The 16,773-nt window shown below is 34.6% G+C and overlaps 1 protein-coding gene across 2 annotated transcripts in view; it reads right to left on the reverse strand.

Annotated features, from left to right (window-relative positions):
• LOC124427087 (integrin alpha-PS2) overlaps positions 1 to 16,085 on the reverse strand; it is a 50,848-nt gene extending 34,763 nt beyond the window's left edge. For both annotated transcript variants that reach the window (XM_046969557.1, XM_046969556.1), the window contains exons 1-2: positions 15,390 to 16,085; positions 3,565 to 3,686 (exon numbers count right to left, since the gene is read on the reverse strand). In XM_046969557.1, coding sequence (XP_046825513.1) covers positions 3,565 to 3,686; positions 15,390 to 15,568 — 301 coding nt within the window. In that variant the 5' untranslated portion in view covers positions 15,569 to 16,085. The remainder of the gene's footprint in view (positions 1 to 3,564; positions 3,687 to 15,389) is intronic.
• Between the last annotated feature and the right edge of the window lie 688 nt (positions 16,086 to 16,773).

Below are 16,773 nucleotides of genomic sequence, written 5' to 3' on the forward strand. Positions count from 1 at the left end.
ATTAAATTTATAAATATTTCGTCTTGTCTCTTGGCTCGCGTCAAGTTAAATAATAATATTATTATTTATGAATATTTTTAAATATTTACGTACGATATAAATTTTTGTTTCTTTTACATTATTTTTTTACATTATTTACCTCTTAAAATCATGTCGTAAATTAGATACGTTTAAAAAAATCTTAACGCATTATAATTATTATGGATATATATATGGATATATTATATATATATATATATATATATATATATATATATGTGTGTGTGGTAAATGTTAATATAGAAATAATAATATTCTTTGGAATATTTGAAAAAAAAGGAAAATAAAAAAAAGAAAATATATATTCGAACGGTAAATTTGATCCGTCGAACAGAAGATCAATTAGCCGAGGAAAGGATCTTCTGACCTTCCCGTGAAGGTTCACCAGGTGGTATCCAACAAGAAGTGTCAAACGTTCGGATAGGCAGGGCGTTCGTAGGGCTCGCCTTACGGTTTTCTGTATTAGGCAGGGTCGACTTCTTGTCGAAGAGTACGGATTCTCGGTATCTCGAGGTTACACAGCATGTACGACGAGATAGAACTCTCTATAAAAGAGAGTTTACCTAACCCTGTTGCTGTTCCTCTTCACAAAGTTCTTCTTCGAGAAAATCATTCTACGTCCACCAGTCTTACGTCGGACTTTGAGTTAGGCGAAGAGTAAGTGACCTCGAGGAAGACTCTACTCGAGAGATCGCTTCCTCGTACGCAGACTGAATCAGATATACGATCCTGAATCGGGAAGATCGTTTGGCACTTAGACGCGTCGGAACTCGCAGGTGGATCGACCGGATTAGTTCGAATAAGGATCGATGACGATCTCGCTCGAGATCGACAGGAATCGCTGCTCTTCGAATTCTTTCCTTCGTGTTAGATATAAAATCGATATCACAATTTATATTTCTCAATTATTGTATATATATATGTATATTATCTCTTTAAAAATCAAGGACATTTATATCGATCTGATCTTAACATTGCAAAGATATTGATTTTAATGAGATAACAATTGTTCGTTACAGATTCGTATTTACATTACATTCATTCGATAATCTTGTATTATGTGTATACATGTCTAACGATATACAAGGATAACAAAATCTGTATTTATATAGAAGGTCATTTATTGTTCGTTCGTCTTCATTAGGTCATACTATCGTCATCATTCGCGGCATACGCAATGTTCGCGATCTATTTTCGAATACGCATCTTGTTTGCATCGTCTCGACGGCACCGCAAAGTCGGACCGACTAGTCGAGCAATTCATTACTATTTTAAGATCGTTTCTTCTACGTACAACTATGCATTTCGAATATTTTTCTTTTTTTTTTTTTTTTTTATAATTTAGACTAAAACTGTTGGATTTTGCTCTCGATCGACGTACGATCACTTTCAAAGGCTGCCTGAATCTTCTTGTTATCCTGACAAGATAGAGGAAATCTTTCGATCCGATCTTAATTGGATAAGAAGATCGAATCTAAGACGAAACTAATTATCGTTTATAGTGAAGTATTTTATACGAGAAACCAATTAATTTAATCTAACCTAACGAACTCTCTGATCCTTTTACGTATCAACAATATATTTCTCAGTTTTGAGAGACAGAGAGAGAGAGAGAGAGAGAGAGAGAGAGAGAGAGAGAAAGAGAGAGAGAGAGAGAGAAAGTTATCAAAATTGTATCATTTAAAATATTTTATATAATATATATTTAATATAAATTTTTATTTAATAAGTATTTTTTTTCAACATAGCATAAAAGATACAATTTAAAGATACAATCGTTTAAAATGTATCTTAAATAAAATTGCAATACATTCTATTTTTCTTTTTCTATTTCTTTTTCTTTTTTTTTTTTAATACACGAAAATAAATCTATTCAAATCTATTTATATAAATACATAAATGTAGAACAAATCCATATTATTGGATTATTATAAGCTATATAAATTAACGAAATAGAAAATATACATTAATCGTATCTTATTTTTTTCGAAATGTTTGCAACACGTATTAAAACAAATGTAAATCTAATTTAAAAATTTATCATTTATCTTATATATTTATCGTTATACATGCTGTTTATATATAATAATAAACAACAAATTGATGAAATACGATTTATACGATCGATAGGTATTTAACAGCTCTCTTCTAAGAAGGAAAATAAATAAATAAGAAACTCCTTATCTAAAAAAAAAAAAGACGAAATAAAAAGAAAGAAAGAAATGAAGATAGAAGTAAAAGAGTTCTCGTAGAATCATCGAAGCGTTTCGGTAAATCGCATGTCCCGGTAGATAATCCCGCTCGTTTCGTGCTTTGTTCTGGAGGTGTTCGAGATAACTTGAAATAAGCGAACGAGCAGGTAGAACGGCCGAGGATTTCTTGAGCCGGTCGATTACTTTCGCGCCGGCAAATTATGGCTGAGATTATCGTACCGAGTTACGGCCTGCTGATCATAGAGAGATACGCTCGTTACGAGGTGTGCAAGCGTAGATACATACATCTAATTCGCACCGGACTTGATTCCTCTAATTTACATCTAGCTGTAGTACCGTGTTCATTTCAATCGTGCTTTGAGATTAAATTCTATGTTGAAACGTTTCTCTATTTACTCGACGAAGAACCGATAATAACTGAAGATCATTCTTTTCAAATCCATTTAAATCTAGCGGTCGATCATCGAGAGTTGATTATTTGGAATGTTAGAATCGAACGAAGAGATTATCTGGAACGGAAGGCCTTCGAAAAATGGAAGGGTCAACGCAGGGTAGGTGGAGTCGACTAAGAATAGAAACGTTATATAGTCAGTGTGCTGGTTATTTCGCAGTGTCTCTCTCTCTCTCTCTCTCTCTCTCTCTCTCTCTCTCGAGATTACGAAGCTACTTTGAAACTCAAGCGAATGAAAATGTGGGTCAGCGACTGCGAACATATAAGTAGGAATTGGAGGTAGGGAGGTCTTATTAGCGTACCTACAAGAGTGCGTCTCTCTAAGTACCAGACAAGTGCTTACTCTAAAAGAGTCGAAAAGAGAGAAAGAAAAAAGGAAAGAAGAAGAAAAAAAAAGGAAAAGGAAAAAGGAACGGAACAAGAAAGATATCGAATTAAATCTCAAGACATACGTCAGACGCGAAGAGACTTAGTTAGCAACTCCCGAGTATCGCTACAGTTTGCTACTTGAATTACAGACAATTCTATTGTCTGCCTTATGTCGTCACTTTTGAACGGGACAATTTCAAGATACGCAAACCCGAGGAAGAAGAGAGTATAGATATACTCTATGTATTATTATGTATGTATATATCCATATACACATGTATCTTTAAGTATATTCGATTCTGACGAGCAAATTATACAAAACCGGTCCTGTCGCAATCGATTCTCGAGCGTCGATCCAGAATCAACGATTTGCCATCTCGACGGCTTTAGTATCGACTTTCTTTCGAGAGATCGACGATAAAATTTCGCGAAAGACACATCTTCGACATGATAACATGTTCGTTGCTACGTTACTGTCGCCGATGATCTTACCTTTATCGTCGAAGTGGATGATGTCGCATCTGTCGTCGGCCGCGATGTCGCATCTGTAAACCGCGCCACCCCTGTACACACCCACTTGAGATGTATCGGCCTCCGGAGCTCCTACGATTGCCCTGAAACATCAAAGAAATTATTTCTTACATCTTTACGTTTAATTTTTATCTAAATGACGAATCATTAAAAAATTTGTAATGATTTTCCTTTTTTTTTCCTTTTTCTTTTAATCAAAATCTTGCAAAATATAGATATCATATTAGATTTTTAATATATTAATTACGAAGTATATAATAAATACTTATGCTTCTTATGGAAACTTGATAATATAATTTTGATGATGTTAGAAAAGAGATGGTAAAACATGAAAATAACGAATCTCCTGACACCTTCAATTATATTAATGACGCCACCGGTCGTCGACTCGCCGTGCCAAATTGGCCATTACCTTTATTGACTGAGGGATCATCGACATGACGTTTTTCCTAATGGACACGAATCAACGGCGAGCGGTCGTTAGCCGACGATTGGAAGGAAGTCGAGGTGTAATTTATTTCTCGCGGGTTGGCCCTTCGAAATTCGAGCAGAGGCAAACCAATGGCGTTGAAAGGCAGAACATTTTTTTTCTTTTTTTTTTTTATATGTAATATCAAGGAAGAGAGTAGATAAGACAATCGATCATGTAATTATTCGAAGAGGGTGTGTCAGAGAAAAGTATAGATTACAGTGTATGTATATATATATATATATATATATATATATATATATATATATATATATATATATATATATAAACAGGAGAAACTTTATGATTAATCTGGTTTTAAATCGATACTCTTAATCTCTCTCCATGACATTCGTAACTTGTCTCGAGATCGATAATTCAATAAATCGATTGAATTATGGAAATCAATGTAAACGAACTAATGCATTGACCCAGATTCATAACAGGTTCTAATCGTTCTAATCGTTCTATGCCTTCTGAATGACCTCGAACGAGTATCAATGATATTTTTATCGTCAATACGAAGAAAGAAGAAAACGATGATCGATCTAATTTACATAAAACGATCATTTATTCGACAAATTTTTTTACACTCGTTATTTGCAATAGGCGATTAGAAAAAAAAAACAAACAAAAAAAAACAAAAATTTCTTCGAAGAAAATTTCTTTATTTTTTAACATATCTACAATGGTAACGTAAAAGATATTTGAAAATCTTATCGACAGACCAAACCAACCTTGGCATACTTTAGCTTCTAAGTTGCATTGCTTGAATGTAGTGCGCGTAGGTAAGGAGACCCACACGTTCGTTCACTCACTCTTATGGTTGTAAAAGCGAACGCGGAATACGTGGAAAGAGGAAAGTACGATTATGCGAGAAAGTTATGTAACCGATTCATAACTTGCTCGGTGATCCGTACGCATCTTGGAAGAAGCAATGGCGGAGCAGTGTAGGCTGGTATGACCGATAACAATAAATTGAACGAGGCAAATAAAATATGAGGTGACACTAATGAGCGATTGAAAATGGCACGTTAATTTTATAAACTGCGTTTAAATTAAAATCAGCTGAATAAAGAAAGAATGAAAGAAAAGAGAAAGAAGAAAGGAGTGGGGGGAAGGGGGGAAAAAAGAGGCCGAGCTGTTTTATTTTTATTTTTATCGTTTAAAAAATATACCAATTTTTATGTATGTTAATTTGAAATCTTTTTTATTGTCTAAAAAAAGAAAAGAAAAAAAAATCCTTAAAAAATTTACCTTTTTTTACTTTTTTTTTTTTTTTTTTCTTTTTTTCTTTTACTTCGGACAGTACAAACGGGATCCACACGGCAAAAATTCGACGCGATCACTGAGAGCTAATATTCAATGAACTCTACGCACGCGTCTCGTTAATAAGGCGCGTGGGTCGAACCTGACGAAGGCCTTGCTCTCGCCCACTCCATTTTTATTCCCTTCCTTTTTTATTCTTTTTTTTTTTGCATTCGTAAAGAACCACAATTACCGATATATGACGTGTACCATGAAACGTATACATGACGTGTACCAATCGCCATAAAACTCCGTATTGATTTAAATGAATAATTATTTATCAATAAACAAGAAGGAAAAAAAGAAAAAGAAAAGCCGCTATTTCGATTTTCTAAATAAAATTGAGCGAAAAACACGTTTCTTTTAAGAAACGAAAGTAAACGTGAGACATTTATTGATTTGATATTTATTCGTAAAAATGATGTCATTTGTTGTATCATGAAACAGTTGGAAAATCTATAAACATGTATTTCGTCGATAAAATTTGTAATAAATGATTCTTAAAATATTGTATTCGAACGATTCACCACGAATATTGCCAAATAAAGTGCATTGTCATGATATACAGTGAAAATAACATGAATCATACGAATATGTTTAGTCTGTCCTTACGTTTATCCTTGAATAGACAAAAGTTCCATAAACGTATGTCCATCTCGATGTTATTACATTCCATATCGGCCTTGGTCACATACGATAACGCGAATTTGCAATACACCTGCATATACCATTCGCGATTTTCTTTTAAAACATTTTTTAAACGATACAAGATATTTATATCTCTATATATACCTATATATTCCTATTATTATTATTATTATTATTATTATTATTATTATTATTATTATTATTATTATTATTATTATCATTATTATCATTATTATTATTAATAATATTACTTCATGTGTACATGCATTGTAAAATTATTACCGTCGAATGATAAATAATGCATGTAAAATAAAGATAAAAAAGGAAAAAAAAAGAAAACAAATAGAAAGAAATGGCGATAAACGATCACGTCTTTTGATTATATTTTCTTTCTTTCTTTTTTTTTTTCTTCTTTTCGAAGATTCTCACAGGCTTTCGTAATTCTCGTCTTTACGAAGGTCGAAGATCGCGAATTAGACGGCGATTTGTCGTTCGGCGTAAATCAAGCGTTATCGTGACATCGGCTATCGTATTGGGAAATAAATATCGTCGGGGTCTTTTATTCGCGCGATGGCAAAACGGCAACGAGAAGTTGCCTGCTGTATTGACTTATATTGCGGCGGGTCGCTGGACAGAAGCGCATTTGTAATCCCGTATTTGGCAAAATCGGACGGCTCCATCCGACATCGTGCATGGATGCCATTCTTGGTGAATTGCTCAATGCCGAAGCACCGTTTTCCCTTAGAATATCTAGCTTTGATCTTTCTCAAGGAAAAGGAACAAGAAAAAAAAAAGAAAAAAGAAAACAAGAAAAAGAAACGGACAGAAAAAATATAAAGAGAAAGTTGTCCTAGCTAATTTTTTAACACCATTATTACAAAACATATCGCAAAACAATATTACATTTTATGGGAACGGCAAATCAATATTACATTTTGACATCAAACATCAAGAAGTAACATTTTTATCGTAAAACAAGCTCTATATATTTGTCATCGTACATTTTACGAAATAGATATTAATAAGAAAGAATTTCCGGTAGAACGATTACATATAAAGGGCTATAAAATGGCACCGATTATAATTCAAGCTTCTACTTTCAAAACGGAAATCACGTAAGATTTTACGTCCTTTCCGAAGGGAAGGCCTTTTTCGTTGGAAGCGTGGAAATTGTCACGTTCGTCTAACCCACCACGAAAAATTAAACGTTTAGTATTCATCGCCGTGAATTGTATTTCTCTGTCGCAAGTCCTTTAGCATTTCTTCGATACCTATGGGTATTTCGTAATATTTAACGAATAAATAAGTACCTATATCATTGTTTTCTTTATTAATGATGTTTCACTTAAACCGGAACATCTTCCTACGAGACAATATCTATGTATGTATGCGTGCATGTATTACATGTATCTATGTATAAAAGATAGAAAACAAATTATACGGAATAGCCATTGAATTCGAGATTCTAAAGGCTCGTTAAATACTAATGTCTATCGATAGTAGAAGATCTCGTGGACAAGAAATAGTGATCGAAAAAAACGGATAGACAAGATTTTTGGAGTGAAACTTTTCGATTAAACCACGGGGGTTCAGCGAACTCTCGGTGACTTTTCTCTTTCTCTTTTTTCTTTCTCTCCTTCCGAAGAACGCGTATATGGTAATGAAGCTCCCGGGTGCGTGCTAGGAAATTTAAAACCAGGTAGATACGCCTTCCGGTCCGTTGATACTACTCCATACAAGAAGTAAAACTTTATTGTTAGCTACTCTTCGAAGAGTACACGAAGGAGTCTAATGCGGATACGCTAACCTAATGCAATAAAGTATTCACCTTATCTTTGGTAAATTTTGTCGGCTCTCCAACGTCGAGAACATTTTGCATATCCCAAGCAGTATCTAGGAATTCGCCTAACTTATCGCGATATACTGTTACATGAGATAACGTTTTCGAAAGACTCGCGGACGATTCCTTTGAGAATTAGTAATGCAAATATATATATATATATATATATATATATATATATATATATATATAGAGAGAGAGAGAGAGAGAGAGAGAGAGAGAGAGATGGAGAGAGAACATGAGTGGGCGATGGAAGTGAAAATATTCTAAATATTCTTCGTTTGTTATGAAGGAGACGTACGTTAATGGATCGCTAAAAAGAAATGATGTCAGTTAAATTTTGTCATATGATTTTTCTCTGATAAATCTTATCACATGAACCTATAATAATAAAATGAGATATTATATATATATATATATATATATATATATATATATATATATAGATTGATAAAATCGAGAAACGACGTGAGCAATCGAATATCAAATAGGTAGCATTTTTAAGCGACGTTAGTTTTGCAATATTCTGCATTCTTTTCTCTCTCTCTCTCTCTCTCTCTCTCTATATATATATATATATATATACGTATCCAACAACAAATGAACAAACAAACAAATAAATATAGATATACGTATATGTATATACATAGATATAAATAAACACAGGAAAAAGCGATGTGATAAAGGAATTCAGGCCGAATTCTATTATTGTAAGTTAATGATATGTCTCTTGGTAAGGTGGTCTTGTATCTTATTAGTCTATTAGAAAATGATTTGATGGGTAAGGCGGTCAACTAGAGGAGGAGATGCAGACTCGTGCTTGTTCGCAATCGGTCGATGACGCAATGCGCGAACGGAGGCGTATATCGACGTCTCGAGTCTCTGCTACTTTATAAGGAGCACCTTCTCACGGACACGGTACACGGTAAAATCGGCTTTCACTGTATAAAGAAAATCGAATAGGTAAATGTACGTTACATACATACATACATACATATATACGAAGAGGAATCTCTGAGAAATCGTGCGTATGCTCGAAGCGTGACAGTACGAGTCCGCGTTCGCGAGTAACACGATCCCCGCGTGTTACTCCTTAACAATTTCACTATCGATGTCTCCAATCTGTCGAACCGCAAAATAGGCAAGACAGGTATCTGCTAATGTATTGCATCCATAAAATACAATGTTTGTGTCGATCGTAAGGATAGTCGACGTACCACAAATACCTACATTTTATCTTTAGCATTTTAATTTAGATTTTATTAAAGGAGAAAAAAAAAAGAAAAAAAAAAAAAGAAAAAGAAAAAAAAACAAAGATAAAGATATATCGACGTAAGTGCACGTCGAGTGTTTCTATAATTTTTAGGTCATGACTAAAGTGAAAATATTTTTACAGATTGAAATGAATTTATTTACCACGGCTTATATCTACATGAGAGAGTACACTCGCATTTGAAATATTCTCAAGAAGTGGATTTCTATTTTCAGTAATAATTAGGTAGTATTAGTTCTGTGTACCAGATGACATCGCTCTTATACCTGAGTATCGACAGATGACTTTCTTGGTACACGTTAATCGTCGATTTGACTTTTCTAAATATATTCGAAAAGACAGCCGTGAAATGGTCATCGGCTACATGTGGGTAACAGTCCTTGCGAAACTTTGAACAAACCCACAGAATTTCGTCACGATTGTTACAGCTAACATTGTTGGTACTCGTGCGAGATTAATTAAATCGACGATTTTCGTAAGTAGAAAAGTCGCAACTGAACTAAAAGAAATTTTATATTTTTCATATTTTCCGAAAGAAAAAAAAAAGAAAAGAAAAAAAGAAAAAAAAATTATGAACTCGATTAATCTTAATTAGAATTTCATCGTCTATATTATGTTCATACGTTTCTACTGAAATAACAACTGGGTCGCGATAAACGTATTAATTAGATAAATTTAGTCGGATTAATTAACAAGCCAAAGCAAATCGCAGTATCATCGCGTATCGCCATGATACAATGACCCTTGTGTCTTCTATTATCGATAATAACGATGATCTTACGTAACGTTTTAGTTATATACTATATCTTAATTTTGTTTATTTTTGAAACATTTTTCTCTAAAGTGTATCGATTTGCAAGAGTGCATCAAGTATGAAGAAAAAGAGAAAGAGAAAGAGAGCGAGAGAGAAAGAGAGAGAAAGAGAGAGAGAGAGAGAGAGAGAGAGAGAGACAAACAGAGAAACAGACAGACAAATAGAAAGAACACTCCTCACCCATTTTTCTCTGTCTCTTTCCTTTGCCTAAAAGGAACTATAAATCTTCGGTAGAATGCTCGTAAAACGCTTTTCCGTACGTAGGTCGTCCGGTGCACGACTCGACCCTTCATTCTCCTCCACGGAAGTAGAAACATGTGTCGGGACAAGGTCCCCGTGGTAACAATGTCATTTCTATGGAGTGACATGTAACGAACGAAACTATCCATATGGCGAACACAGTAGAGAGAGGAGGAAAACATAAAAAAAATAAAAAAAAAATGCACGCGAGAAGTTATTTACTAACTGTAGTTTTTAAATTTGATTGAGCTGTTTCATTAAGTTTTTCAATGTCAATATAATAATATAATTGTTTTCTTTTTAAATGGGGAGAAAATTTAAAGTAAAAAAAAAAAAAAAAAAAAAAAAGAAAAGAAAAAAGGGACAAATTTTTGTATCATCAAAAAACAATCTCGTTTTAAATAAAGAAGATATAAAGAAGAAAAAGGAAGAGAGAGAGAGAGAGAGAGAGAGAGGGAGAGATAGGAAGGTCGTTAATCGTAAATTCTATCGGGCTTATCACGCTTTGAAAGCGAGGCCGGCCGGGTGGGCTCGAGTTCTTTTCGCATCGCGTGATCATGCGCTTTAACGCGTTCTAAAGGTAAGAAAAAGACCGGCCGAAGCTTGCTAACTCTCTCATTCGTTCGGATAATGACATAAGCAAAGCTTCAGGCACGTGCCTCACGCGATCCTCATTTATTTTCCTTTGCATCATCTACCCTCCCTCCTTCATTCCTTCTCACTTCTTTCTCTTTCTCTCTTTCTCTCTCTCTCTTTCTCATTTTATTTTGGGTTAGTACATCTTATATCTTTTTTAAACCGATCATAATTGAAGAAGCAAGAGCTCTACGAAACATGATCATGATAATGATCAAACCCTCGATACTTGTTTTGTTCCTCTGACCGGAAACATCGAGGAAATTGAATCCTCGTTTCCTGTTGGGACACGCTTCGTTTATCTCATGGAAAACACGGCGAACGTTAAAAGGTTCGCTTCTTCTTTTCGTAAGCTTTTTTCTCTCGAACAAAGTGTATACCGATCGTTCAGAACAAATCAATGAGCAACGAAAAAAAGAAAAAGAAAGAAAAAATTCAAAAGTCAAGAAAAATAAAAGAAAAACGTATGCAAGTAAATGCATAATAAGTAGTTCGATATGTTTGCAAGATAGAATTATTTTGTAATACAAAGAGGAGAAGATAGACAAAGAAAAAGAAAGAAAGAGAAAAGAAGAGAAAGAGAGAGAGAGAGAGAAAGAGAGAGAGAGGAGAGAGAAAAGAGAGAAAGAGAAAGAATTGCTTAGAAAGATAGGCGAAAGCTTTGAAAGAGAATTCCAAGTGGAATATCCGTTTTAAGCGCAAAGCATTCTTATCATCATGGAAGCGAGCAGCGATAACGGAGGCATGCTTCCTAGAATATCAGTGAAAAAGTGTTAACAACAGTCTCGCTTACAAAGGAGAATCACTTTTCGCTCATTAGCGGAACGCATTATTAATACGAACGTTCTCCTCCGTGCTGTCCATGATTTTCTAATATCTTGTTTGTGGCAGACAATAAAAGGAATCAAAAAGACGATTCCGAGACAATTTCGAGGTAGTTAGCGATTCTAACAAATGATCGTTGTTTCATTATGGTTTTAAATAAATTCGTTCTTTTTTTTTGCTCTCTCTCTCTCTCTCTCTCTCTCTCTCTCTCTCTCTCTCTCTCTCTCTCTTTCTTTTCTTCGTTGGGAAATTTTGATTTTGACATATGCTGACCGAATAAGAAACGTTTGGTCAGCGAATCCAAGAAAAAGTGACACTCATCGTGCAACAAACGCGTCACCTCTCGATCGGTATCTCACGTCGATTCCATTTTTAGAGTTAAAGCCGTCACCTCGAGTTTCCTTTTAAAGAATAACCAGCTGTGACACGTTCGGTGAGTCAAGGGATTCGTAAGAATCGTATAACCACTAATATCACTTATCTCATCCCATTCTAAAGAGAATTCTTCCGCAAAATTTCATTCAATCGACAAAGAAAAATCGTTCATGAATTAAACGGAAATAAATAGAATTTCGTGACGTTGATGTTTTCAATGAGATCAAAATAAATTTTCAACGGGATCAAATGGAAACATCAACGAAACCATAGAAATCCATAAAATATATATATATATCCGAATAATCTCAAAATCTTTTCTCGTTAGCTTTCTTTTCGATAATATTCCAAGTTCAAAAACGTCTCTTAGATATTTCTATACCTATATACATACATAGATACATACATATATACGAACGAATATATGCGGATGGTATAGATATCTTTTGAAAATAAAAGAAAGATCGGCGCGTGTAAGTTGGAGTGGCCGACTCTCTGAGCTAGTACTAGAAGATTAGATCGCATCCGCAAACGTAAGTAAGTATGCATGAGAGACCAACAACGGGGGGTCGAACCTTTAATTCCTCTTAACTTCCTCGAAATCCAGAATCGAAGTTTTGTGACTGAGGAGCCAGGCAGGGTCAGATTATCGAAAGAAGAATAGCTTGTATCTTTCTCTTTCTCTCTCTTTTTCACATTTTCTCTCTCTCTCTCTCTCTCTCTCTCTCTTCGTTCAACGTACACATTCGAATGAGAAGGTAGGAATAGAGTAGATCGAACAAGAAGATTATAAGAAGGTATTAAGAGTTGAGCGACACACGCGAGAACGATCAACCACCCACGTGTTCATCGTCCCAGCGATGACCTAACATCCTGTATCAGAGTGGCCCTCTCATCGTCGAACGTGCTACGTTCTTGTGACCGGTGGTCGGTGATCTCGTTAAAAGAAAATCGCGGATACTATTACACGATTCAGCTAAAGTAGGGAGGATAGATAGAATTCATGAACACATACATATATGTATACATACGTACGTACGTATATATGTATGTATGTGTTTATGTACTTTATGAATAAAAAAAAGAAAAAGAAAAAGAAAAAAGAAAAAAGATTGGAAAAGAACTTGAACCGTTCCAAGGAGGATTGAATTTCGCATTTCCGTTGCCATAAAACGTTCGACGATATCTCCCAAGGAGGTCGAGGAGCTTCGATTATAAATATCATGCAATTAAATTCTATTTCAGGTAGATCATCAGAGTCTTCTATATTTCTCTTCTTATGCGAGATTAAAGAAGAAGACAAACGTTCGTAAAGGATCTACTATAAGAATTGGCCTAAATATAAGTGGTCACGAGGTCTCTCTTTCTCTCTCTCTCTCTCCCTCTCTCTCTCTTCATCTCATTTATATGTAATCATTATACGTAATCCGAACTTCCTGCCCGTCACGAAAAGAGAATTCTCTCTCGTGTGATTTTACATTGTCCGTTATTGTAAATTTTTTTTTTCCCTCAACTATTTGACGTAATTAATTTAATAAATAATGTATTTACTTACTCAGATATCATAGATATATACGAAATGATCGGATAATAAATATTGAATTAATAAATTCCTGATTATGACTTTTATTAAGTAGAAATAAACAATAGAAATAAATATGTATAAAGGTGAGAGAGAAGGATCGATCGCGGCTTTATGGATAACATTTACAAGGCGCCATCGACGTAATCGTTTGGCGTTAGTCGCGTTTCACCGATCCGCCAGTATTATTTATATTCGCCGTCGCCGCGGGAGTAGAAGCCCTAGTAGAAACGTTTATTCGTGGCTCGTCGCGGGCGTGAGTCACGCGAGATTCGAGTCTTGGTGGACCGAAGCTTCTAAATGAGAAAAAGATATATAGAAAGGAAGACAGAGAGAGAGAGAGAGAGAGAGAGAGAGAGAGAAAGAGAGAGAGAGAGAGAGAGAATCAACCAGAGAACTCGATATGTTTAAATGGTGGTCCAAATGCGAGGAAAGGATAAAGAAAAATAAATAAATAAATAAAGGATAGAATAAAAACGGGAAGCTTACTTTATGAATCGAGAAAACATCGTCCACTCTCAGTGGATCGCGGATTCGTTTTAAGTCCGATCGTATGGACCAACGAGACGAAACGGAGATCTCGGGAGAAAGAGAGAGAAAGAGAGAGAGAGAAAGAGAAGCTAGAAAATGTAAGACGAAGACAAAATGTAAGACGAGGACTTTTTTTTATCGTTGATAAAACGTTCAACCGAGATAGAGAGAAAGAGAAAGAGAAAGAAAAAGAGAGAGAGAAAGAGAGAGAGAGAGAGAGAAAATTTATCCGAAGATGAAAAATATTTTTTAAAAGCATTATGAAAGCGCGCTCAGACGAATATGTAACAAATCGTTTGTTGACCTTTAGTTTTGATGCTTTGAAAACGAGGAGAAAAAAAGAAGAAGGAAAAAAAAAGAAAAAATGAAAAAGATCATATGATTTGGTTGTTTGAGGAACAGGGAGGCTCTTGTGCGCGCGAGTGCAACAGCACAACAGAACAAAACAAGAACGAGAAATAAGAAAGAAAAGAGAAAGAAAGAAAAAAAAAGGGGGAAAAAAAAGAAAATAAAAAGTTAAAACCAATTCCCTATAAGCAAGCATCGTCGATATTTAATCTTTCATTCGCAGAAAAAAAAAAACATTTCCACGTTTGAGAATATAACAGTGAGTCAATCGTGGCGACGCATTCGAGTCACGACGAATAGAACTTCTTTTTTTTTCTTTTCAGAATCACGATGTTGATTCAGCGTATGGATCAAAGAAAAGAAATATTATTAATTACATACGTACGGGAATAATCGAATTTATATCTGTGCGGATATACGTATTTATATATTTACGTATTCTTATTAAATCATGTTGTTTTTATTGTTTTTTTTTTATTTTTTTTTCTTTTTACTTTTAAATTCATTGTACAATTTCGAAGGAAGAACGTAAACGTTTAAATGCACTAGATATTTTTTTTTCCAATTTCTCATACAATTCGATTTTAATAACATTATTCATTTAATATTTCAATGGACATTTTTCGAAAGAAATATTCAATAATAATAATTCATTTGATCCATCGTAAATTCGATCTCACCGTGTTAATCGATTTAAAATCGAATTTTCTGTTTACTATCTCAGATCACGATAATTAAGAGGATCGCTCAAATGTTTCCATTGATCGGAAAAGTTATAAAGTTGGGGAGAGGAGAGAGCACCGCACTCGCTCGCTCGCGCAAAAAAACCCGCGGCAAATTCAAAAGAACGTAATAACCAATGGAATATATATATATATATATATATATTTCACTCACCATCCTCGTCCGTATTTGTCGCGATAGGCTGAAACGGCAAAGCCGAACATAGATTCGGCCTCGTTGCGATATATCGCGTAATGTTTTGTTTCGACGTTGAAAGCTTCAATGGTGGTAGGTGGTGAACCAACAACGATGAACAAGCCGAGGAACAAACCGAAAATTATTCTCGACGACATGTTCTTCGAGTTTCTTCGTCGAGTTCTTCTTTCAATCCAAAAAAAAAAAAAAAGAAAAAAAAAGAAGAAAAGGAAAAAAACAAAAAAAGAAAAGAAAAAAAAGAAGATGAAGAAAAAAGAATTCTCTTCAAAATCTAATCCTTTTCTAATACACTTTTAACAACCACTTTATCTTTTTCTCTTCTCTCTTTCTCTATTTCTTTTTCTATCTCTATCTTTATTATTTTGATTACTCTCATACGTATATACGTATATAGATGTATCGAGTGCGATAAGAGAAGATTAATAAAATTTAAAGAAAAAAGAAGGTATAGTAGATAATGAAAACCACGGTCAATCGCGATCTATACCAATGACGATAGTAAACTGATCGTCAGGGTGCCAGTAGCAGCTGCACCACCGACGACATGTGGCTTCCACCACGAGCCACTCGACGGTCTGCTCTAAGAGAAGGACGAAAGAGTGAGAGAAGTCTGCTCGACGGACAGACTCGCACGGACAGACTGACTGGAACTCCCTTCTTTCGGTTCCTCTTTGCTTCTTCTCTATCTCTCTCTCTCTCTCTCTCTCTCTCTCTCGTTCCAACGAACGAATCAACTCCCACCCATTACCTCACTTCTAAAGACACTCCGTCGTTATTCAAAACATCGTGACGAATCGCAATTATACTTCTCGACACATTCTATTTACATTGATTTTAGTCAGTCGAAATCGATTCATCGAATATTCAACAGGTAAAAAAACTTAAATCTTCCTTCTTTTATAAATTTTCATTTCGTTGAAAAAATATCCCGATAGAATTTTCGATATCATTCGATATAGTCGTCACGATTATATTTTCTTTCGAAAGATCCTAAATCTTCGTGAAAACTTTTGAACTATTGAAGATATTTTCATGTATATCTATTTTAGAATTGATTCAGATACGATATGCAGTATCTTTAATGTCGCTTAAGATAGAGAGAGAAAGAAATCGAAAAGAAAAAAAGAAAAAAAAAGAACACAAAATATTGAAAGAAAGTTTTGAAAAGTATACTCGCCGCGCGTAGTTCCGCCATATTTACTGGTTCTAAATATTTGACAACTATTGTAGAGAGCACTGTGATTGAATTAACTACTGTATCGATCCTTTACCTTTTTACCGACTGTGATATTTCTAATTTTCGTAGATAATTCGTTAAACTTGCAGCAGGTATATTATATTT

The sequence above is a fragment of the Vespa crabro genome, chromosome 9 (genome assembly GCF_910589235.1).
Source record: "Vespa crabro chromosome 9, iyVesCrab1.2, whole genome shotgun sequence".
In the NCBI taxonomy this organism is placed as follows: domain Eukaryota; kingdom Metazoa; phylum Arthropoda; class Insecta; order Hymenoptera; family Vespidae; genus Vespa; species Vespa crabro.